The sequence below is a fragment of the Sylvia atricapilla genome, chromosome 3, assembly GCF_009819655.1.
Source record: "Sylvia atricapilla isolate bSylAtr1 chromosome 3, bSylAtr1.pri, whole genome shotgun sequence".
Taxonomy (NCBI): domain Eukaryota; kingdom Metazoa; phylum Chordata; class Aves; order Passeriformes; family Sylviidae; genus Sylvia; species Sylvia atricapilla.
In genome coordinates this window covers 55775098-55800623 of record NC_089142.1, presented here as the reverse complement: position 1 = coordinate 55800623, position 25526 = coordinate 55775098, and the positions used below count along the sequence as shown (strand labels likewise).

Here is a 25526-nt window from a genome sequence, read left to right as displayed (position 1 = left end):
ATTTTTTGCCCTCCAGAGTTGCAAAAATATACAGAGAAACATTTTTCTTGGATTATTTTGTAAGTCAAATAAGACTTTATGGACCAAGAGTTGAATAAACACTCTGCAGAATTACGCTAACTGAAACCTGGCCATTAAAAGCCATGACTAAATTTCAGATTCCAATTTTTAATTTTTTTTTCTTTCTAATTAATTCAGTACAGTTGGCAGCATTTACTATCAGAAAAGGATTACTCATTAATTTGGATGCCAAAAAATTGTAACAGCAGATTAAAAATTCTATTAAACCTTGTAATGTATTTGGCCAAAAGTATCTGATATAGTTTGCCAAAATCTGTTTTAAGTGCTCTTACTTCAGGCACCTACTTTCTGTATTAATAAATTTTGGCTACCATCATATGAACGCAAATTTGCTTTAAAAAAACTTGGAAGAGCATAATTGGCTCTTGAATCTTTAGATTCAATGTTTTCTCTCTACCAAAGTCACATGGACAGTTGTATCAAATACATGGAAACAAACAGATGGCATACTGGAGTCAAGAACCCCTGTGCACAACACTGATCACAGGACAAGCAAACTAATATACTGCCAACTGCAGCAGTTTCATACAACATCTTTGGTGTTTCTTCCTTAATTTCCCACTCCTGGATTTGTGTGATTACCCAAGAGTCAGTTCCGCCCTCCCCTCCACCAAGAAAAAAGCGCAAAGAAAATTTTTAACAACATCCGTTAGCTTAAAAATAATAAGATTAAAAGCTAATCCAATTTATTTGATTTTTAAATCTTATGATACTAGAGAGGGACAAAGAAAGGGTGGTTCATGATTGTGGAATGTTTGGAAGCATTTGGCAATGCTGGCCATGGACGGGTCAGGGGCAGGGTTACCCCCCCTGTATGCAACTTGTGCATGCAATTGTGATTTCTATATATAAACTAACTTCTTCAAAATATATCCCTATATATTCCCTGCACATGCTGTTAATATGCTGATGTCTGAGAATGAAATAGTCTGGTTATTTTACTTCTGTTTTGTGCTGATATTCAAGGGTATTTCTTGTGCAGCAATACTGCACAAAGCAGGATCTTACTCTGTAGACACACGAGGTAAAAACAAGTTGGAGAGGGAGCCAGTACCGGAGTCAGTACCGTGGCTTAAGAATTTTCCTTTTTCTCTGTTTCTCCTGCTGAACACTTGTTTGCAACAAACCACAAAACTGCCCAGAGCCAAGGTCTATAAAAGACTAGAAGAGGTGCAGACACTAACTTGGAGGGATATATCTGTGGAGAGTACTGGTGCGCTGATCTGGGACTGTAGCCACTACTTGTTATTACTGCAAAACAGAAAACAAAGTTAGAAACACCATGAGACCTACACAGCCACACAGTGTGAACTAAAGCAGCAACATTAACAGAGAAGCCTATTGAAATAAACAGCTTTTCAAGGAAGCAGATGTCACCACAACTGCAACATCTTAAAAAAAATGAATTAAAAACTCCCAAATCTTTCACTGTTGTGCAGAACTCTTCAGTTAGCATGGGTGTGTCACTCTTTCTCAACTTGACTAAAACATTTCTGAGTACACTGCAAAGGCATATATTTCATACATCACCTGTGATCCACACACTGTTGATCTTTCAAATCTGCAAGTTGTATTAAAAGGGATAGTTAAACAGAATCTTGTGATTTAACATATTTAATGGGATTGAAATAACGTACCCATACCTTTATAGTCTCACATTGACAAGAAGTTCAATTTTAACACTGGATAGGAAAAGTGTCTTTTATATGGCTGTGACTAATTTTAGTTAGGTTAGGTGATGGAAGATACTAGATTGAGCACTAGAAAGCAACTACCACTCTTTATAAACAGGCTAATTAGAAAATAACCCCTAACAACAGCATTTTTATTTTAAAGTATGCATAAACAGTCCTGTTCAGTAGCTGTCCAAATAGTGTGTATCTATACTATTCACAGCTGCATTCTTCCAAGAAAGCTAACAGAACAATAGTCATAACTCATTAAAATTTCATCCAGAAGCAGTGCTCACACTGGATTAATTCCAAGTGTTTGGAAGTTTCCCTTTCCTTTAGCCATCTGTCTTGACTAAGACAGATGTATTCCAAATATATGTACTCTAAAGTGTTGAACCAATCCCTTCAGAGCAAATCCATACTGGGCAAACATACAGAGTGTCTTTATTAGGCCATCTGCTGTTCATTCACTTTTCAAAAGATTAAAGTAGTACACAATGAAGCACTGGAATTTCTTTAGTCTAATCAATCATAGTTGTACTTCAAAGTGTACCCTCTTCCTGAGTTATTCATAATGGTAGTAGAAATGAACATTCAGAATTTTATAAGTGACAAATAGGTTTAGGTTTCTAACTATTTTATGAAACATGATACATTTTTACTCCAGCCCTAATTAATGTCCCTCAGATCTACTGCTTTGAACATACACAGAACCTCATATTTTTAAAGATAGTTTAAATGCATTTAGAATCTGTAGGACTTGAAAGGAAAATACAGTAGAAGAAAAACAATTAACTTATTTTTAAAATGTGCAGTTAAGTATGGCTTGAAAGCAAGGAAGAATTGGATAATAACTTTTAAAATATGTGCCATTAGATTTCATAAAAGAGTTGCTGTTTGAAAAGATATTGAGGGTTTGCCTGTGATGGAAATCGGCTATATTTCATTTTGTGTGGATATTGTTTTTGAGGTTTTTTTTGAGAATGCCTTTCTGTGGTTTAGGCTCAACCCACAGAGCAATCCACTACATGTGCAGGCAGCTATTCCCAGAGTCTGACAAACCTATAGCTGTTTCTATCAACCTAACTGGTTCATAGAATTCTAAAGAATGCTCTTGGTTATTTAAGGCTTGATGAGTAATTAGTCTTCCCCGTTGCAGCTCTGTGACCTTTCTAAAGACAAAAGCAGCAGAGTGACCTTGGTGATTCTCAGGGCAAGGAACTTTTGTGATCCATTATCAGCTTATAGTATAATTTTTGCCATTTTGCTTCATTTTTTTAAAATTCAGACAAGAAAATAAAATACTTTTGAAATGTGTCTGGTTTTAAAATTCCTTGGTCTTATCCCCAATTTTCCCTAATGATACTACCAGTCGTAAGGAAGAGAAAGAGGCAAGACTAAAACCTCTGTTCTTTTCACTGTTTCTCTGTAGCTTGTCCCTGCAATTCGTCCACTACATTTTAGACTGTGAGATGTTTGAGAAACACAGAGTGTAAGGCCTATCATAAGAGAACATTATGACAGAGTGGAGCCTGTGGACCACACCTGTATCTATCTCACAGATGAAACTGCTAATTCTAAGGGTTATCAAACTAACAGCTTTGGCTGCTGGACAGCCTCTTAATGTCTCCCTCCCCTGAGGACTGCTGGCAGTGGAGGAGATGGTGGAGGCAGGGTGCTGTGGGTTTTGTTCCACTTTATATAGGCATTATATGAATGGGGGTAAATGCTCTTTTGTGTTGCTTATGTTTAAAAAAAAATAAATTGTTTATTCTCTGAAAAACTCAAATATTCCTAAGACTTCAGTACTTGAAATTACCAGAGGAATTCCCTTCAGGGCAGGTATAAGACCCTTGATCTCTCCAGTTCCATTAGCATTTTTTCAGAGAGGGGGTAAACTGACAGCCAGCTCTTAGGAGTTACTGTCTTAGTTCAAATGGCCAAGGCGGTTGTGGAGGATTTAAATGACTATTAACTGTTTTAATAGCATGTGTTGGATTCAATATATTAATATGGACTGGAGGTCTGTATTTTTTCCTTATACATCTGGAAAATTCTGTGCAAAAAGGACCCCATTTAAGTGACATCACAATCTCTATGCGCAAGGGAACCAAATGTAGCTTAAACAGCAGTGACATTCCCTAAGTTCACATTTATAGCCTTCAGAAATTGTTTTCTATATCTACAAACTGTATTCTATATCCTGTGTGTAATAAATACTAAGTAAAAAGGATGAGAACATCAAATACCTCTGTCTCCACTCCACTAAAGCGATGAAACAGTTCTCAAACTAATCCACTGCTGTAAGCAATATATACGCACTGTTACAGTACAGCAGCTGCAACAAATTCACAGTGCATGAAAATCTCAGTTAAGGGCTGTGCACCTCTCCCAGGCCTGTGAATGCCCACCTCAGTGGGACTGTGCTGCAGAATCACAGAGCTGCAAACTGAGGACACTAATTACCACTTCTCTGAAGAAGAAGAAGGAGGAAGGGGGGTGCACAACATGACTCCTCACCAGGCCAACCCGTGCCCAGAGGCACAGGCTCTCCTGGGGCAGCTCTGCAGCACAAACATGAGCATGAGATGCAACACATGGGCTGCAGTCCTGGACAAGACCTTGCCAATCCCAGTAGCCAGGGTAAGGACATCAGGGGAACTGGCTACTCTAAATTTAGGAGTTCTACATGCTTTACCTTTTCAGCTTTTCAATCAGTAGTTCACAGAATCAGTTTTCTATGAAGTCCAATCTGTCTCTCCTGCCCCATACCTCACACAATCTGTTTGACCATCACTTACATCTGCTCATTAGAGACAGAGATGGCTCCTTTACCCCACAGGGCTTGTTGAGCCTTCTGCTCAGTTCCAGGACAGGTTATGTGTTTTGATTGCCCTTGCAGCAGGGAAATCAATTTTAATGGGTAGAGTGCTTGAAGGAGAGGATTTCTGCGTGGCAGACTCTCAAATGTGTCTCAGCACCAGGAGTTCTCTTTTCACCCGTGTCTTATTTCAAAAAATTCAGAGAAGTGCTGGCATCATGACTTTGCCATAGTTGGGAGTAACACATGTATGTCCCTCATTTTAAGGAAAAAATAAACTGTTCAGTGTTGGGTTTTGTTACAAATTTTTTCAGTCACAAGCGGCTCATTTGCAACAACATCTGTCTACTACTCAGCATTTACTGAGCTCAGTAAGTCTTTGGCAACCCACTGAACTTCCCAACTAACCAGTCAGGTTAAAAAAAAATCAGAGAAATCTTGGTTTTGCTGAGTTTTTGCTGCTCTTTAGCACCTCTCCCATAAAGTAAGAGCAAAAAAATTGTCTGATTTGGGAGTACAAGCAAAAACAAGTGCAAAAGCAACATAGTCAATTTTTATGAACGTCTGAGTGCATTATCAGGGCAGCTCTGCGTCCTGCTCTGATGATGACGACTGCACGTCACCCAGACAGGCAGACTATTGATTTCCCACTGAGAATGACTGTACTCATTTAATGCTTGAGTTTGTGCACTAAACTGAGAATCAGGTTCATATTTCTTTTGAGTACGCAGGTGGCTAACAGGCAGAAAAGGACTGTGCAAGGCTCAAATTCCTGCCTTTTTTTCTTTTTTTTTTTTTTTTTTTTGAGGCACCAACTTTCCGAACATCCAAAGCGTAGAGATCTCAGGACTTCTTTTGAAGTCAGTAGAAGCTGACGGGTGAGTGGCACCTGGGGAAATCAAGCTGTTACTTAGCTATCTAAACCTGAGCTGAAGGCTGCAACTCTTGGCACTCCAATGTTGCCTTAGCCATAGAATACAATTCAGCTGCCTTAAACACGTGGTAGAAGCTGATAAAGCTTCACCTAGAACGAAAAAATCACATATAGAGTTGGATATTTTTTGATTTGTAATCATTACTAATAAAATTTCAGCGCTGAGTAGAAACAGATTGAAAAAGCGAATCTAAATTTTAGCCCAGACTATTTAATTTTTTATTGAACATTTTAGCTTTTAAACTGAGGTTCCTCTCAGTATAATTATAATGAGGACAATGTTCATTTTTCTCATCAGAAATAGTAAATGCTTTAAGTCTCACAAAATACCTTTTCTTCAGGCCTTAGTTATACTTTTCTGAATAATCAACTTCAGGGTTTAACTGATGGCTAAAAGACAATTCCAACGCCCGATTTAAAAAAATTAATTACACAGAAACATTGTGATTTCCAGAATGTTTTAAATAGGGGTTGATTACCTAAGTCTACCAAAGTAATAGTAGCATCAGTGTGGAGTGGTGATTTGTGACTTTGGTGACATTTCAGTTAGGACATTAATGAACTGGTATTTTCAGATGCAAAACTTATTCTCCATCCTTTCCTTTTTAATATTATTATGAACAGGATTCAACTTAATGATTAGAAGGCTGATTATCTGTACTTTTCCACAGCTCATTACATTTTAATAATTTATAGGGCTTTACTTAAACCAGTGTTTGATTTTTTTGAGAAGTAATTGAAGCCTATGATTATTTAAAGTAAAACTATTTTCCTGGAAAGAAAGTAGCTCATCTCAGTGGAAAGAGACTAACACAGCAATCTGGTCAGTGTTTAAACTAAGCCACTGCTAACAGGAGTAAAAGGATTAGCACTGAAGTATAAACCTTCAGATTTAAAACTGTTCAAAACTGTTGCATGGCTAATGCAAACACAATCCCTTTTTTCCCCTAATATCATAAATGACTAATGCTGAGAAAAAAGATCTACAATACCATAATACAGCATTATTTTGAGACTTTTGCGAACAACAGTGGTCCTAGGCATCATTATTAGGCATTCTTAAAGATCACATCTCATGTAAATTGCTGAGTTGAATTTACAAGAATGAAAAAGCTATTATTGTTTCTACTATTATTATTATTAGGTATAAGATACTATAATATTTTATAGCAGCTTTGTAAAGATTGCTTCCATGCAAATGTTCATTAGTGAGGGTTATTAAATGCTGCATTAATGTGCATCTAACAAAATGTCATTTTATTATGGCTTTACCTGACCCAGTAAAAGTGTCAAGTGATGCATCTCCAGTCGTTGTTGCTGTTTCACTGTTGTTCATGGGTTCTGTTTTGACTGCAAGAAGAGACACTACATAGAAGAATAAGCAGACATGAGATTTTACTTCTGGATTTGTACTGGAGTCCCCATGCCAGTCTCACTAGGGGTAGCCCAGCTCAAACAAGCACACGTGCAGCTTCAATGTTCACTCTAGCACCACACTGAGACAATCAACAGGAATCTGACAGGAATGCCCATTTATCTACACAGATCTGTATCTGTGCATTCATCCAGCTATTCGTTTTAGCAACTGGAATATCTTCTGGGGAGATTTCAACCTAAACCTAATTGATTCTAACAACTCCCTAGGAGTAGCACAGAGGAAGGAAACATCAGCTGTCAAGGCATATAGCACATAACAAAAAGAGTTTTATCTGACAAGTAAAACAATTATAGCATGGTTTCATGCTAATATAGAAGCAAATTATTTTCACAGTTTCAGCATGTTGCCTTTCCCTACAGAGTCTGTGGGGGCCTTTTTGAGCTAGGTCACCGGCAAGCAATTTTCCATAGCTGAAGAGAGAAGTTTGAAAGAAAAAAAAAAAAGCCAAAGAACTAGAGTAGGACACAAATGACAGCCAGGACAAGTCAGCTTCTTACTCAGAGGTTACCAAACTGTTTGGTCTACTCCGAACTCAAATTTATTTCTTAGGGATCATCATGCAGTCTTACCATCCAAGCTGTAACTGAAAGCACAAAAAGCACCATAGAGGCAGATTTTGTAATTTAACATGTTATTTGGACAGAACTTTTGGCATTGACTTTTGTAATGGAATTTGGGAACCATTCATCCAATTGATGTGGTAAGAAACAGCAGCAGAGAATACACTGCAGCTTCTATCAGCTGTCTGACTGGCAAATGTGGAACCCTGACCATTTGAACACGATTTCTTCATGAAGGTCAGTTAGGGCTGGGCATGGACATTCACCACATGCTTATGGATATCACAGGTTGGTGCCTGAGGGCAGAGAGTGAAGAGGCAATGAAGACCTCCACAAGCAACTACCAACAGCTGCATGCCAGGTATCCAAATTCCAAGGGCACAGCCTGGGATTTGTGAAGAAGCCTTTGCTGTGACAGCCAGCCTGGCACAGCTCCCCAGCAGGTCTAACACAGGCCAAGGAAAGGCATTCTCTGCCAGCTGGTTACCTGACGCCTCTGAGAGACCTCAGCTAAGCTGCCCAAAGCTCTCATCTGTCAACATCACTGCATCCACGTTTGACTGCGCTGGCAACAGTATGGGAAAGGGGGCAATTTCATGTTCTGAGCTGGCAATGTATTTAAAAACTGTGGCTCAGATTCAAGTCACCTAAATCAAGCGTAAAAGGTGCCTACTAGTCTCCCTTTATGTTTAGCTGAGACAGAGAGTTACTTCTAGAGGTTGAGATTCAGTCCAAGTACGGCATCAGCTGCCCTCAAGTTCACTATCCCTCATACAGTCTGCAGCAGAAGAGGCAGTGTGTGAGCTAAATAAAGGATTTCATTTCCTCACAGAAAAAATGTCTAGAACGACACCTATAGACCCACTACAGAATCACAGGATCACAGAATCACTAGGTTGGAAGAGACCTTTAAAATCATCGAGTCCAACCCAGCCCTAACACCTCAACTAAACCACGGCACCAAGTGCCACATCCATTGTTTTAAACACATCCAGGGATGGTGACTCCACCACTTCCCCAGACAGACAATTCCAGTATTTTACCACTCTTTCAGTCTAAATTTCCCTTGGCACAGCTTAAGACTCTGTCCTACAGCTGTAGAAAAACAGTGAGGCCAATCCTGTCATCAGTCAAACTCTGTATGGTATCATTTCAGACTTGTACATTTCAGGAAACTCATCCCCAAGTTTCACACACAGATTTCACACAGAATCACTCGGTTGGAAGAGACCTCCAAGATCATCGAGTCCAACCCAGCCCTAACACTTTACCTGAACCATGGCACCGAGTGCCACATCCAGTCTTTTTTAAACTCATCCAGGGACGGTGACTCCACCACCTCACTGGGCAGACCATTCCAGTACTTCATTATTTTTTCAAAGAAAAACTTTTTCCTGACATCCAACCTATATTTCCCTTGACACAGTCAAGTAATAGCAATAGCATTTTGCTATTCTTCCCTGTGACTGTGAGCACCGTGACTTGTTCATTAGAAATTGCACAGCTACCGGTAAAGCTGCCTGTGGTAAGCCCTGTGTGAGTTACTTCTCCTACAAAATCACATCCCATTTCCAGTCACACTGTCTAATAGAACTTAATTCAGGAAGTCACATGGGATACTGCTGATGTCTACAACTGTACAAGTGACCTGTGCTGAATTCAGAGGGACATCTGTTTGGATCAAGCAAGAGAAACTGGGATGCATTTATCACTGTGACTGATAGAGTGCCCTGCAGCATTACCTATGCACCAGTGCCAAACAAACCAAGTAGTACTGTCTGGTTTCAGGCATACAGTTAAATCATTCCATTTAGTGTCTGAGAGTAACAAATTTTTGAATGTGTGTCTTTGGAATATAAACTGCTTTTCATTATTGTTTCTTTCATAAAACTACGTCCAAATAGTCTCCCTCCAAGCAGCAGAATATTAATTCAATATGTAATCATTAGGGAAGAATTTAGCCACATTTTTTCAAGCTGTTGTGCACTCGTCATTTTGCTAGCTATTATCTTTTCATTAAAAAAAAAAAAAAAAAAGCTGCGACAAAAACAACCCAAAATGAAAAAACATAATTCTTAGGAGTAATACTGATTTTAATCAGTCATTCCCATTTCTATAATTATTTGAGAAGGATGTGATTTTATTTTCATCATATCAATTAAAAAAAAATCAAGAAAAAGTTCAAGGGTCATCTGTCACAAAATGATGGCCTCCACTAAACTGCTCAGCTTTGTGAACATGCATCATTGCCTGATGTATCGAAAGTATCTAAATTAATTTATTTTCTGATTACTAAATATGGATGCCTTTATGTACTTCTGCAAAGTCTGGGCACCTACCTACATGAAAAAAAGGACTTAATATATTTATCTCTTTCTGTTCAAGAAGGTATTTCTCCATAGTGAGCTACAAATGTTCAATACTGCATCCAAGAAGATAGTAAGCATTTAACTGTTATATTTAGCAAAAACTTCAGTCATGAATTGAAACATTTACTTTAGAATTATATCTAGTTCTGGTTAATGCCAGCTGCACTGCACTGCCATCAGCACAGACACCATCTTTTTTCTTTCCCTGTCCAGCAAATAATCCAAAACAAAAGAAAGTATCTCCTGTACTTACCTTGAGAAAAAACAAGTGCCAATATTGGAGTTTTGCTGGAAAATATCTATAAAAAGTGTTTTTATATGTGTTTGATTTTAAACAGTTCTACTTTTTTGCATTCAGATTTTATGACAGTAAGGAATTCATCAAGGTCCTTCCTCAGTGTAGCTAGAGATTTTGACTCTGACCCATTTTTCTTTATGTTGTATGTCATTAAATAAAGAGGGGAAAAAGCACAAAGCTAACTTAGGAAAAACAAAATATTCTAACATCAGTTCAAGCGAACTAATTTTTTTTTGCTTGTTTAATGTATTGAAAGAGCAAAAATAAAATGAAAAGCAATCTCTAACTGGAAATACATTTGAGTGCTGCTGACAGTGAAGACTGCTTCTCAGTTCTGCTCTCAGCTGGGATAAAGCAAGCAGCTGTGTGCTGCTTAGCTGCCAGCTGGGCATAGACCATGACAACATGGTGACAAAGTAGAGCCACCAACATCATCAGGTGCTGAGGCACATGATATACAGGGAGACACAAGGTGCTGGGCTTGTTCTGTCCTAGGAAGAGGAGGCCGAGGGGAGAGCTAATTGCTGTCTGCAGCTATCTAATGGGAAGGTGCAAAGATGACAAAGAACAGAGGCACCTTCACCTCAAAAGGTGCCCTGGGAGGGACAAGCAACAGGTGGGAACAGACACCAGCTGCACTAAGGGAAAAATCCAATTAGATGTAGGAGGAAAATTCAATGCTGCCTTGAGTGACATCATCTAACAGCAAAGTTGGCTCTGCTCTGAGCAGTGCTTGGCCCAAATGACCTCCAGGGACCCTGTCCAAATTTCATTATTTTAAGGCTAACTCAGAATACAGCTCCCAACAAGCAACAGCTTCTGCAATATACTTCGATGAAAGGACTTAGAAGAGCAAAATGCTACTCTGCTGCCCCTTTTTTATTTTCTCTGAAGCATTCCTCTGTGTTAAGGACTGAAAATGAATGCAGAGTTTCAGAGGCAAAAGGTGCTAATACTAGGCATGAAGGAGGACAAGCAAGTGCAACACAAGTTACAGGAAACAAATCTGATTTTAAAAGCTCATGTAAAACAATAAACCACACAGCTTGTCACAGGAATGTTTTTCCTTTTTCTTTTAACAAGCCTTAAGAGATTTCCTGGGAATACTCAACAAGAAGCACAATTCTAAACATTATACCGCCTATGGAAAATCAGATTTAATACAAGTAACACATCATATTTCTTTACTATTAATTATTAGTACTTAAATTGTTACCTTCCACATTTACCTGAACGTGCTGAACAGTTAAATGAGGTGACAGACCAAGTAATCTCAGTCTTCCTTAAAATCTTGTAATTGAGCAGAAGCATTCACATGGAATGACTTATTATTCTAGTGCAAATGATCTTTGTGCTCAAGTCAACTTTTTTTTTTGTAAATCTTCTTTTCACATGTATTTTACAAATGGCAAACTAATTCTGAGGGAATTTTTAAAAGGACAAGTTTTTGAAATCTACTTAACTGTAGTGCAAACCTGCACAACTTAAGCACCTTTGCAATGACTTGTAGAGAAACATGGTGATGCATGTTTACACCTACGATTAATCCCATATGTACTGCAACAATGTCACATATAGAGTTATTATTCATCCTTACAACTTAGGACAATTAATAACACATGTCAAGAAACTCATAAATTAAAACAACAGCTTGGAAAATTTGGCCAAAATTTCGCAAAATGGCAAGTTAAATGTGGCAGCACATTAGACATAAGCTTTGATTAATGATGCAAGTCTTATTAGCAGGAGTAAGAACAATACTGTTTGAACTTGTGCTCAGGTAATCATGCAATGCTCTAGTTAAAAACAAAATAAAAACAAATGGGCATTCTGTCAAAATTCCACTGGTCTGATTTCCACCAATGCTGGCTACTGGCAATTCCCAGCAATGCTGAACATCACGAGACAATCCCAGTCACTCAGAGCATGTAGACAGCTAAGCTAATTATAAGTGGGTTAAATTCTCCTTGCTCATCAAATGACTTTCAAAGCATTGTAAGACAACTACTTGCCGCAACTTCCTAACAGTTTTCTGGCTGTGGGAAAAGTCTTTGAGAAAGGGGAGGAAAAAAATGCTTGGGGTGAGGGGAAACCCATGAGAATGTCAAAACTGGACAAGAAAACACCAGCGCAAACGGAGGGGGATGTCACACAGCAGTCATGGAGACACCACACACGCATGCACTGTACCAGGATCTCTCATACTTGTTGCAGAGGAGGGTGTACTGCAACTCAGCAACCAGTCTGCAGTATTTAACACAGTCATGTTGTCTCCTGAGAACAGGAATGGTACAACAATTCATTCTCCTAATGTCTGCTCAGTGTAAATGAACGGTCTTCAAGGCAAATCAGTGTTTTGGCACTTCAAGTCAAGCCTTTTAAAGGAACTGTATTGGTTTTATGGGTATTATTTTAACTGGTGTATTTATGCACATTGTATAATATAGAGGCATCCAGTTACCAGTGCTCTTTAATAGCATGCTTTAAGTTTTTTCTTCTCTTTATGCTGGACTAAGGATTCTGTTTGAAAATATGGTTTAGCCCTTCTTTGCAGAGGTGTTACCGTTCCAGGCACATCCACTTTATATTGACATTGACAGACTTTTATTTAAATAGAGAAAGTGAATAAAATGGTATGCCTTGTGGCCAGAAAGAACAAACCAAAAACTTTTTTCTTAGTACCAACTGTTAAAATAGACAGGAATGTATAAAATCTAAATAAAAAACTCTAGTTTGACTCATATCCATGGTGTCACTTTCATGAACTGCACCTCAGAATGTGGCACCCTGCCTCCCACTGCTATGGCAGAATAGGTGATCTAAAAGCATTGGAATATCTGTGTTGCAGTTGCATGGCAGTGCTGTCCCTATAGTATCACCTACACCTACAGCAGCAATGACCAGCTACTGCTGAGGAAAATCGAACAATCTCTTTATTATGAAATTTATTACCTCCCAAAAAATGGCATTTATCAGAAAAAGAAAAAAAAAATCCTAAGTCTAATTTTGATGCACATCTCTTGATAATCATTTTAATTTAACATAAATGCATGTAACTCAGGATATAAGAGCAAAATATTACTCATCAAGGAAGTATGACACAGAAATATAATTTATTTTGTAAGTTACCAACAGGTATAAGCAAACATTTAACACTGTGCTCAAATCAACCATTCAAAAATTTTCCTTACTCTATCTTTGCACCTTGTTTCACTTCTGCCTCTTACTTCAGTTGGTGCAAGTCAAAGAAGTGATGTTGGAATTGGAAATTTACACTTGTATGATGCCAAATTTTTCATAATTCTTGCTGGATTTATAAACGGGTGTATGGTCATTCTTGAAATTATTGTAAAAAATGCATATGACTAAAAACCTGCCGAAACTTTGTGCGCCAGCTGTGTCTTATACTTACCTCCTGTTCCATTTGTTGTGACTGATGTGCTACTGAGATTTGATTTGTCCAGTTTGGAGCTACCTGGTGCATCACTACTTCCAACAAGATTATGAGGACTGGCTAGATCCTGCATTTCCATAGACCTGTTAAAAACCAAGGTGACAGTATTAATGCATTGTGATACTATGTAAAATAATCCGATTTTTCTAGAATAACCTTTTTTAAAAAAATATAGAGAGAGTTTGCAATGCATCCAGATTAACAAATCAGTACAGGTTCCTTTGACATCTTTGCTTTTTACCTAACCTAGGAAAGTAGGTAACAGCAACAATGCCACTATTTTCCACTTTTCTTTTAGGTATTATGAAGTGACACAGGATTATGAAATTGCCCTGGAAACACACCACAGAGTTTGTGCATAATGTAGTGCACATATATGGATGGACAGATAAATGACCAAATTTGGGTATATAGGTGTTTCTTAGAGGAAAATAAGAGAAATTAGGTGCAAAGTGAGGCGTCACACAGAAAGCCAAAACAGGAACTTCTGCCTCTCATTATCTGTATTCCAACCACCAGCAATTACTGCATCCACAGTAAATTACAGGAACAGACCATACAAGTGAATGAACAGAACATTCATGTAACATCTGGAAAATTCTTCACTCCTACAAATGTGCATGTTCTTCTTGGATCACTTGATGTTTCCCTTCTTCCATGTAATTTCTGGAAAGTTTGCAAAATTTCAAGTGGATTTAGACTGCAATGAATTCCAGCATCACAGTTACACTGGGGGACTGTAGATGGCTTTCATGCAGTGACAACAGATCTGCTTTTCTCAGACAAAGACAGAGCAGACAAGGAACATTTCTTGTTAGACTGGTAATTGCAATCCAATTTGCACTGTGTGCTCACCTATTCCTTGCATCATATATTAATTACACTGATTTTTTTTTTCCCCAGAGAAACAATTTTGCTATATATATAAGCAAAGTTGCCAGCCCACCTGTAACAAGAAAACGATTTACCATATGTATACTCCAAAGGCCAATAGAAAGACTGTTTTACAGAGGATGTGAAAGCCCAATTACACTGTAGAAGGCTGGGATGGCAAGGAAAGAGATGAACAGTTGGAATGGTTCAGTAACTGTTGGAGTCCAGAGCACGAGGAAAAACTCTCAAATTGCCCAGAGGGGGCGAGACCCTGGCTGGGACCCCAGGAAAGCATTGCCTTTGACCTTAGTCCACGGGAAAAACTTGCAACACTTACGGATAAAATAAAAACAACAAAAAATTTAATTACATAGTAGTTTAGTTTGTGAAAGGGTAAAAATTTGTAGTTTTGGGATTTTAGAATGAAAGTAGGTAGGAGTCAGATGGAGACTTTTGGGAAGTGTCTTAAGTTCTTCTTCTTTGACTCCATCTTCTGCTGTGATGGTGGCAGAGACACTGGTAGAAGGCAGGTGATGTAGAAAATTGCATGTCTAGAATTAGTAGTAGACAATAGAATTGGCCGGAATTGGTAGTGATTATTGGCACAAAACTAAATATAGTACGCTTTAAGAGTTAATTGGATTAGAAACCTTTTAAAGACCTTGAAGACCAGGTCTCATGTTCTTGGCAGTGGGGTCTTCCAGCACACTAAGCCTGGTGTAGGGCAGTGCACAGACTTTGAGATAAGAAAATTTAATAAACACCTTTTAGGACTGAGCTGCAAGTTCTGCTCATCTTTTAAACACTGGTACAGGACTTCGAAAGGAAAAAAGCCCTAATTAGGGGGATCTTGGACTTGAAATACAAGGAACAACAGCTCCCAAGTACTCATATTCTGACCATGACAATCAATGGCAAATGGTTAAGGGCAACACCCAACAGCTTAAGAATTTATTTCAAGTTTCACTTTGAAACTGCCTATCTTCTCTGCTCCACACATACTCCTTCTGTGGACAAACAAACAAACAAAACCCCACTATCTTTCCATCAAATATGGGTCAGCTGGCTGAATCTGATTTTTTCCCCTCCAGAAAATGAAATTCTCAGGCTTTTGTGCTCCTAATTCTGCTGATCTCCTGGATGATTTACTCCCTTACATTACATTCATTTAACTCAAGACAGAGATTCAGGGCTTTCATGTCTTGAATATATTCAAGAAAATGTAGGAAATACTATATCTCAACTGGGAAAATAAATGAAGGCCTTACCCTAAGCCACATGAAGCAAAGAAACCCATTTACTCAAGTAACTGCCTGAGTCAACAATGAGATGCACTGGCTAAGCCACTGGCAGGATAGCCTGCCCAGCAGCTCTCTGGATGAGCAGGAAAAAACTGGTATTGCTGCAGGCCGTGCATCAGCAAATTAGAATTTTACAGCCATATTCAAGGAAATGCAAAGGCATAAACTGAGATTTGAACTGCACTGAACCCGATTTCTTCATCTAATTGTATATGCATTTCTACACATCTGTCAGCAGTGCATTATATTTATTGTCTACTGGAAATGTGATCAGTGTTAGATGAAATAAAATGAACTCAGGCTGTTTACAAGTCTGCCAGGTTTTTGTTTAGCAGTTTCTGTACAAGTATAGCAGTTAAAGGTTAAAAAAAGTCTATGAGTTTCCATCTTGTATGTATTTAAGGGAGCAGAAGAATGCTATACAAAATAAACAATGCGTGTTTCATTGCATATACAGCGTAATGCTCCCCACGTGTTCACTTGGCAGTTTTAAATATCATGATTTCCTGTTGAAGTATGATCAGCACACAGATACCTAATGGGCGGTTCCAGCTTAGAAGGTTCATACGTGTTTTTTCCGCCTTGGTTGGCATGAAAGTCACAATAATTTCTTTTCAGACAGGCAGATATCATTGCCACAGACACAAATACTTCAGTGGCTTTTTAGCAGCAAAATTACTGGTTCACCTAACTAGTCTTTTTAAGAAGTATCCATTTTAAGCACTTTCCATAGTCAAATCAATCAAGTTTTCTTAATCAAATCAGATTTTTTTTTTTTTAATCAGAAAACTAGGTACACCAGCTCTCATTTTCTTGGCAAAGAATATAAACAATTCAATTTTGTAGAATTAATACTTTTTTGTTTCAAATAAACAAGAAAGCTTCTGTGCAGAGAAGTATTTTTATCTCCCTGATTTATTTTCTGTAACAAATGGCATCCCATCCACAGACATGGCAAGTCAGTTAACTAAAATTATTTTAAAAGTAGTGCCTTCATAAATGGACATTTTTTTCTGTATCAGTAGAAGACATCTTGTAGTTATTGGTAGTCTATTACGAATAAAAAGGATATCCAAACCAATAAAAAGTTTCTCAAAATCATGTGTATACATTGTATGATCCTGGGTGCTCCATCCTGTGTGAACAAGTACAGGGATTACTTTAATATATCCCTATGTGATTTATTTACAGAAGTGCACGTTGCCTTCTGTGCAACACGTACAATTCAATTCACTTTTCTGGATGCATTTAGTTTATCTTTAGCCTAAAAAATTCTCAGAGAGATGTAACAGATTTACTAAAATTTTATCTTCTAGTGAATGGAGGATTCAGGAAAAATGCTTTGTAAAATGGACAAAATAATTCCAACATCTTGAATTCATTTTGTCAAACTAAATGTTTATCAGAGTCCTGCTTTCACTGACTTAATCAGAAGCAGGTTCATGTTCAGTATGTTCTTTCCTGCACTAAAAAAAAAAAAAAGGTTAAAAGAAATCTCTGAAGGAGTAATTAATACTTCTAAGTTTATACAGCTATTTATTAAAGACTGCTTTCTAGTAAATGCAGTGTGTTCCAATTTAAGTGGAATAAAGTTTACTGTAAAAGGTGCTTAAAACACTACACTGTACGATTTTATTTTACATATTTTGTTTCTCTGCCAGGCACATAACTGAGCTTTAGTTTTCCCTGTCCTGCAATGTCTCAAACTGTTTTTTAGAGTAAGTAAAATTCTACATTGTATAAAAAGATGCATTTTGTCAGGAAATGGATTGCTTGATAGAAGATGTTTTAATTATTTTTTGAGGAAGGTTTGCCCAGCTTCTGAGCAAAAACCTGGAACCTAGCAAGACAGATTTGTCTTTTATTCTGCTTTGCGCTTAAAGTCTTTGAAAGCTGGTATTTGCACATGCTTAGTGGATCATTTCAGAGGCTTACGGGAAAAATCTCTAAAACATCCCGTTTCACAGAACAGTCTCCCAGATCTCAGTGGGCTTTAACTCCAACGTGTGGACAACCTTACCCAACTGAAGAAGGTCTGAATCAAAAATATGTCTGTGTGGGGATTCTGGGCCTTCCCCATGAGAGCATATTCTGTTCCCCAGCTTGAAATTACATATTTTCAAGGGTTAGCCTATGCTCAGAAGTGAGTTAAGGAAGAGAATCCAAAGATAAATTCTACCCTCTTCTGTCCCGTCTTTACTAGTGTGGATGAACAGAACTTGTGCCCTACCCCAGACCACCAGAGTGCAGAGACCAGCACCATAACCCAACCTTGCACAGGAAGGTGTAAGTAGGACTAATAATTATGACTGCCCCATTTGACAACCGCATCTCTCTATTTCTGTATAGTTTTCAGTTGTGTTGTTTTAAAGGTAAAAAGCTTGAGCCTTGCTTCTATAGCTGTTTTTAAAATTCCTCTTTCTCCCTTCCCCCTTCATTACAATCACATAGTAATTTGTGCACTGCTTGTCTTCAGTGGGAATAAAATCTATTTACAGAAAATCTGGGCTGCTATAACTGTGTTATCCATCTGCATTTCCAGTTTAACTGTTATTTACGTGGACTAAGAGGAGGATCCTTCCACAGTTTGCAACTCCATTGATTATTTATTAATTCTACAAGTAGAACATCTTTACATTATTTTCTTGAAAGAGATTATGTTTTAAACTGTAAACTTCTTGCTTCCAAAATCCAGTTCAAACTTCTTTTACCAACAAGATTGAAAGTATGAAATGATTTACCAAAGATTTATAAAAGAATAAATATTCTGACATGAAAAGTAAGTACTTCAAATCACAGCCTAACCAGAACATTTTATAAATACAAATTCCTTTGTGCAGAATTTGAAGTAAATCCAAATTACAGGAGAACTGAAAGAAGGACTAGACACAGACTACTGAAAATTGAATAATTGAGTTTAGTTTGTAAGTAATCATAACAAAACTTTGTAAAGTATTTAAAATTCTTTGACAGAAAATTTGCCATATTTCTTTAGCAGAATCTCACTAAATTTCACTGAGGCAAAAATGAATATTGTTATTGTTATTATTACTATTACTGTTATTGTTAGGTTAGTTTCCCCCTGTTTTTCTAGCATACCTCCTGTTGTAACACCAACTCTTAAACATTCCATACTTTCTCACAGAAACCTGGAGTCTTGTCCATTTAAGTTATCAGCTACCCTGAAGGTTCTGAATTTAAGCAAACAGGGACTTTCTCTTTATTTCAAATTAACTTTCAGTGCAACAGGAAAGTTGGATAACAGAACTGTTCAAACTAAGCTAAATCTGTTTCCTACTGGTATCAGCTCAACTCAGCACTGTTCTGAAGACATGTAGATTTTTTTTTTTTCTATTTCTCACATTAGTATTTTTAGGCACATCTTTCAGCCATGTTCTGAACAGGACAAATGAGCTCACCTTTCTTTCATATGCAGTCTGAACTAGCTTATACAAGCCTTTATTCTGACAAAACCAATCAAAATGGATGCACATACACAAATATCGTTTGTCTAATCTACAAAAAATCTGCAACAAAGTTTAAAACAATCAATATTTTAGATAACACTAGAATTATAAAGGCTTTTTTTTCTAGTGTTTTGGGATTTTGGTTTTGGTTTGGTGGTATGGGTTTTTTTGTTTGGTTGGTTTTTTGGTTGTTGGTTTTTGGTTGTTTGTTTGTTTAAATTACATTCATAGTTAGACCAGATATTTTTCATTTCTAATTGCATCTACAAGAACTGTAAATAATGCAGTTAAAAAGAAGCTATACCAACCCTTCAAAGGCTACAGTGGGCAGTAAAAAAGAGGGGTGAGATTCTGATGATGGAGAGAGATTCTGGACGATGGACAGGTTTCCAGGGAATATACAGCTGTATACAAATTCATGTACACTAACACACAGATACATTCAATCTTATAATAATTCTTTGATGCTCAATATACACAATATACACAACAAGATATACAGAGTTTTAAGTGTATACACAAGAAATAACTTCCCAACACGTTTCCATGGAAGATCGTCACCAATAGTGCAACGAAACACACAGCCAAAATAAACTCCTCAAATGAGTAACATTACCAATCATTTAATCAACCCCAAAATACAAGTTAATATTTTCTTTTCCATGTGCTTTTACACTGTTTATGTCAGCCTTTGTCATTTTTTTGTCACTGTAAAAGGTAAGAAAAGAAGAGCACAACCAAAAAGATAAATTTGTTTCATTGAGACAATGACCCATCTTGTTTTCCCCAGCTCATCAAGCCCACCTATAGATTTTCTTAAGTTTAAGTAGATGGCCAAAATAGCAGAACTTTTGCTATTCTAGGCACAATATTGCAAAAGTTGCTCTTCTAACACACAAGTTCTGGAAGCTTGCCAGATTTAAAAACAAATACTAGTTCTGGACCTCCTTCCTGCTCTCCTTGAGGCCTCCCTTCTTAACTTGTAAAGCAATACAGTGCTAAGAAGCAGTAAAATAATGTCATGTTATATGGATAAAATCAGCAAATGCTCCTCAGAGTTTTATTTTATTACTTCTATTGTTTTAGCAATACAGAAAACAAGTGTTAAACTTTTTGCAATCATTTGGGGATAGGAGGTGGATTATAGCTGTATAATTTCTGTTTCTTACGTGTTTGTAAGTACAGCGTCAACATTCATATTAAAAAAGTAATGGAAAGAGGCAAAAGTAAAGCCATATTGATATTCCAAGAATAAAAATACTTCCATCAATCTACAACCAATGTCAATCAGACAAAGGGTATCAAAGGAGCGAAACAAAGAATTAGTGAAACAAAGACTTCAAACATCCAAGTTTTTAGACCATGTTACGAAACACCACATAGTTAATAAAAAAGTAAAAATATCACAAGGTTGAGCTTTGCAAAACTGAAGTATAAAGTAAGGACTGTACTGGATTCCCTATGGACTAATTACTACAAGCTTGAGTACCACCATGCAGCTTCCCAACACATGAGTTCAAGCTCACAGGAAAAGAACCCATACCCAGATACTGCAGTAACTACACTGTGGAGAGGGTCCTTCTAGCACAAAGGAACAATAATTTGAGAAAAATTCAAAAGTACTTGAATTTGTTTAATAGCTTTTTCGATCTCAAATAAACTGCTTGTCTTACAGAGGATGGAGACTCGTTAGGTAATTTTTTCGGGGCATAAAGGGGCACAAGTTGAGATTGTATCTCAGTTTTGCTTTCCTGCCTATTGTTCTTGCCTTGGCTATTCAAGCCTAATATCAGGAGGAAAAAACCCTCATGCAGACAGTATTATTTTTCAGGTGCTGTCTGACAGGCAGACAGTGTCAGTGCCTGAGATGCACTTGATGCAGAGGGCTCAGCTGAGAACGTGGGCGAGCAGGTTTGGTGACAAAGGCCGGCATTGTAACTTACACCATTCACAGCTAGAGAAAAAGAGATTTCTTTTAACAGCACTGCAGCTTCTTCCCCGCCCCCCATTCCCATCTCCCCAGTTAAGTTTCTGCTATCACCCTCCCTTTTTTGACCCTGTGCCACCTTGAGCTTCTCTGTGTTTCCTAACAATTAGGCGTCAGATATTTTTTGTCTTTATTAATTTTATGCTTCCCTCTTTTCTCACTGCAGGAACAACTGCCAAAGGCTGAAGCTTTTGTTGATCTAGTACATAGCTATTCCTTTACTAATAAGCTGATACTATTTTTTTTTTTACTAGAAAAGATATATGTATTTGTTCTTTGTGACTCTAGTGAGAAGATACGACTAAATACTGTGAAAGATAATTGCTTAAAATTTCAAGTTTGTTTTTGTCAGAAAAGAAAAATGGGAATGTTCTTCTTGTGCCTCAAAGTTAGAGTTTTAGTTTTGCTCTTATGATTAAATACACCAATGAATTTAGACATCTTGGATTGTTGTGCTATATAATTGCTGAAAACTATTATTTGATTGGAAGTCAGTAACTGCATGGTTTTCCTTGTTTCTGATTGACTGAGACACTTTATTTCATTTTCATGTCATTTAATGTGGTTTTCAAAAAACCACAGAAAACTGTCTGTTCTAGTGCAGTTCAGTCAGCCACAAATCCACATTACAATAACTTTTCACTGCTTTCTGACTTTTATTGGGAATGAATGTCATTTCCCTGTCACAATTAAAAGACAATGTAAAATTAATTTGGATTTCCACACTTTTGGATAAAACATAGAATACTTAGGAGCTATTTCTGGATTCTCATGTTGGACATGTAGCTGACTTGTCCAAAGCCAACAAGGATTAAAATAAATAAATAAAAATCAAGACAAATTGGGAGAGTGGAACATACTAAGTTATTTACCTCAGCATAAACTTTCAGCTCACCCGTTCGATGCTCAGGAGATTGTTCAATTACAAAACACAGATTCAGAGTAGGGAAATAGGCAGGCTGACACTGCAAAGGTAAAGAACAGGAGGCACTTTTTTTCCATATGCTTCTCTTCCACATCATCTCTCCACTCTGAAGTTTAAAATTGGTGTGAGATGATGAAAGTAAATGATAGTTTTATATGGGAAACTGTTCCATTCTGATATAATAGACTGATGCACACACAAAAGGCAAAGCTGTGCAGAACAATACCCTCTGGCCAGCAGCATCCCAGCCTTTGAGATCTCTTTTCTGGGCTATCCTAATGTGGCATCAACAGTTTTGATGGAATGCACTTTTAGCTCAGGATTTACATTCCAGTCACTGAAGGAAGTATCTGGAAAGAGGTATTGTGGTGTCTGAATACATAATTCGCTTCTTCTCAAGGTAAAAGGCAGCTGGTTGGAAAAAATCACTCCAAGAACCAGAGAGAGAACACCAACACTAGTAAGTGTCAAGGACCAGGGACTGAAATAGCAGAAAGAGGGGCTAGGTGCTCAATTCTTTTACACCACATAGAGACTGGCCCATCCCAAGCCTTGGCCTGTGAACAGAAAGCACATAAAGGTACACAGGCAGCTGCTTCTTAAAAAAAAAAAAAAAAAAAAAAAAAAAAACCAACAAAAACCAAAAAAAACCAAAAACAAAAAAAAAAAAAACAAAAAAATACCAAAACCCCCCCCAAACAAACAAAACAAAACAAAATACTAAAGTAGTTTTTTTAGTCCTTATGTGAGTATTTAAGTAAATCAAAAGTGATAATGACACCACAGTTCCATGGGGAGCTGTCAAGTATCCAACTTGCATGAAATACAAACTACCAGTTTACAGATACATAAAATCTCAATGCAAGTCTTTGGATCACAGGGCCACATTTTCAAAGAGTAGTTCACCCAACAGCTTCTCATCACTTCCAGATGTGATGGGAACTTGCAAATGCTGTGGTTCTGACAACATGATGTGCTGTGTCATGAACAAATAACAAACACTTCTGTGGAGATGGCTGGAATGCAAACAGCAAGCCTGTGGCCTTCCCCCCTATGCCACCACTTCTGCAGAACAACTGCTCAGAGTCACATCTGAGAAATCCGCTGGAAATTTCAGAGTTCCTTCTACATCTATGAGAGATTACCTGGTTGGACATAAGGAACAGGTAACAAACCCAATGACTGAAGATCTCACAAAGTCTTTCTTTAGTGGCTTTCTTTAGTGTCTGATTTGAGCACAAACTGTTCCTTGTACATACAGAGGAATGTGGAGATGATGAGCTCTGGCAATTACTCATCTGTCCTTTTTAAAATACAGCCTTCAAAATGACACTGCTTACTGCAGTGATAATATTATGAATTTAAATATAATAATCTCAACTGTATTCATGTCAGACAATATTTAAGCAAATATAAAATTGGGAAATCAGGGGTGATGGGCTGGGAATTTTGCTGATGGCTTCAGTGGAGCGTCACAGCATGATGTGTGAACTCATATTTTCATAAAAAAAAAAAAGAGCAACAGATGGGTTGTGTCTGACTCACCATAAATCAAGCCTGTTGTATTTCTAACTAGTTATTGTAACATGGTTCTTCACCAGGGAATGTCCAAAGCAAAAGAAGCTCTTTCAGGTGTGTGTATTAAGAGTGACCATACCTCATTTCAATGTGATTTCTTTAGCCACCAGTACAGGGGCCTTGCAAGAACTTCATCAGCTTCCAGAAAAGATGAGTTATGATGACAGACTAGGTAGAATACAGGAGTTGCCAGAAACTTGTAGTTTTCACGCTCTATTCATATTTTAATGCAAACATTCTGAAACTTCTCTTGGTAAATACAAATGCAGGGAGTTACTGGCAAGCAGTCTTAACATAGGAAACATTAACACATCTCACTTTTAACAGTGAAGTTCCCCTTATAAGTCAAACCTGATCTGATTCTTGGCTCCCAAGACAAATATTCTGTAGTTTACCTCATGTGGAGCACATTATGTTTGGCTCCAAAAGAGTTTGTGTCAAAAGCAATTATTTCTGTTCTCTAATCGCAGTCCCAACCAGTTTGGTTTAGAATATAAAGCAATATATGCAACTTGCTGACTGAACTGCTTCAGCATTTGATCACTGTAAAGTGTAGCTGGGCACAGCCATTCTGGATGGCAAGTGCTGCACACACTCCTTGTCATTTTGCCGAGGATGACTTTATTGCCTGGAAGAATCCAAAAGAACTTTGCATAATTAATTACATTCAAAGCAAATTCAATATTCTGAGCAAGAGAGAGAACGATGCTCTGATAAATGCACCAATGCTGGCTGTTCTTTACAACTGATATAAAATGACTAGACTTCATTTTGCTTTGCTGTTTGATTTCCCCAAGTTATTTTATAATTTGAAACTTAAAGCATACACACCTTTTTCATTTGGGGTGAAGTAGGTGATTTTTCTAAGAGTTAATAAATACGTATTGCTGAGAACTCTGGGGCACAGTTCCCCTCCCCTGAATTATCCCCTTGGGCCACAGGAAGGGGCAGGTAGCAGCTGCAAATCTGTAACACCTCCATTTCCAGCTCAGCCTGCATGCTGATAACCCAGCCCCCAGGCCAGGGCATACCTGCCTGAGCCACAGCAGCAGGGCACTGGCAGAGCCACCCTTCCAGCCCTCACTGCCCCAGCACATACATAGCAGCCCTGGGAACCAGCCTCTCTGCTGGTTATCCTCCTTCATAGCTCCCTCCGTTCAAAACACCAAATGGCTGGCTGTCACCAAGACTTCTGACATAATGCCTGGCCTTTTAAAATCATTAAATATCCACTTCTGTCCAAGTACTGAGGGAAAAACAAGGTAGCAGGAAACAAACCCTACAGTGCTGATGGTTTTTATGTCCACCCACGTCCATATTGCATGCGCAAGACTGCAACTTTATTGCATTTAGCACAGGTTCCCCACTGGTTCCCCAAGAACCTGGTTTGGGAGACAGGGCAGGGGGTGAGATGTTCACAACAACATGATTGCTTTTTATAGTACATTTATTGTTGTTTCTCAGCAAAGGATAAAATATTGCTGTTGGGAAACATGGTATAATAATGAAATGCTAAGAGGGATGAATGTGCTTCTCTGGTACTATTTTGAGAAAGTCATGAAAAGCGCTACATCTTTGAGAGCACAGGGGTTTATTTTCTATTTAATTTAATCTACATAATTAGAAGGAAAATAAGACATAAGCCTGAAATAACATAGGAATAAAACATGATCTTATGTCTAGTCACCTGCCAATTACTTCTACACTGAAAAGCAAATAAAATCCCAAAACCCTTAAAAATTAAAGTGACAGAGATTTAGTTGTGAA

General features: G+C 37.8%; 1 protein-coding gene across 10 annotated transcripts in view; it reads right to left on the bottom strand.

The window, feature by feature from the left end:
• Window positions 1-25526, bottom strand: part of EYA4 (EYA transcriptional coactivator and phosphatase 4) — a 139170-nt gene that overhangs the window by 30589 nt on the left and 83055 nt on the right. For 7 of the 10 annotated variants that reach the window (XM_066315414.1, XM_066315411.1, XM_066315416.1 and 4 more), the window contains exons 4-7: window positions 13587-13711; window positions 12380-12448; window positions 6782-6874; window positions 1266-1332 (exon numbers count right to left, since the gene is read on the bottom strand). In XM_066315414.1, coding sequence (XP_066171511.1) covers window positions 1266-1332; window positions 6782-6874; window positions 12380-12448; window positions 13587-13711 — 354 coding nt within the window. The remainder of the gene's footprint in view (window positions 1-1265; window positions 1333-6781; window positions 6875-12379; window positions 12449-13586; window positions 13712-25526) is intronic. The other 3 variants (XM_066315418.1, XM_066315421.1, XM_066315420.1) reach the window with 1 other exon arrangement.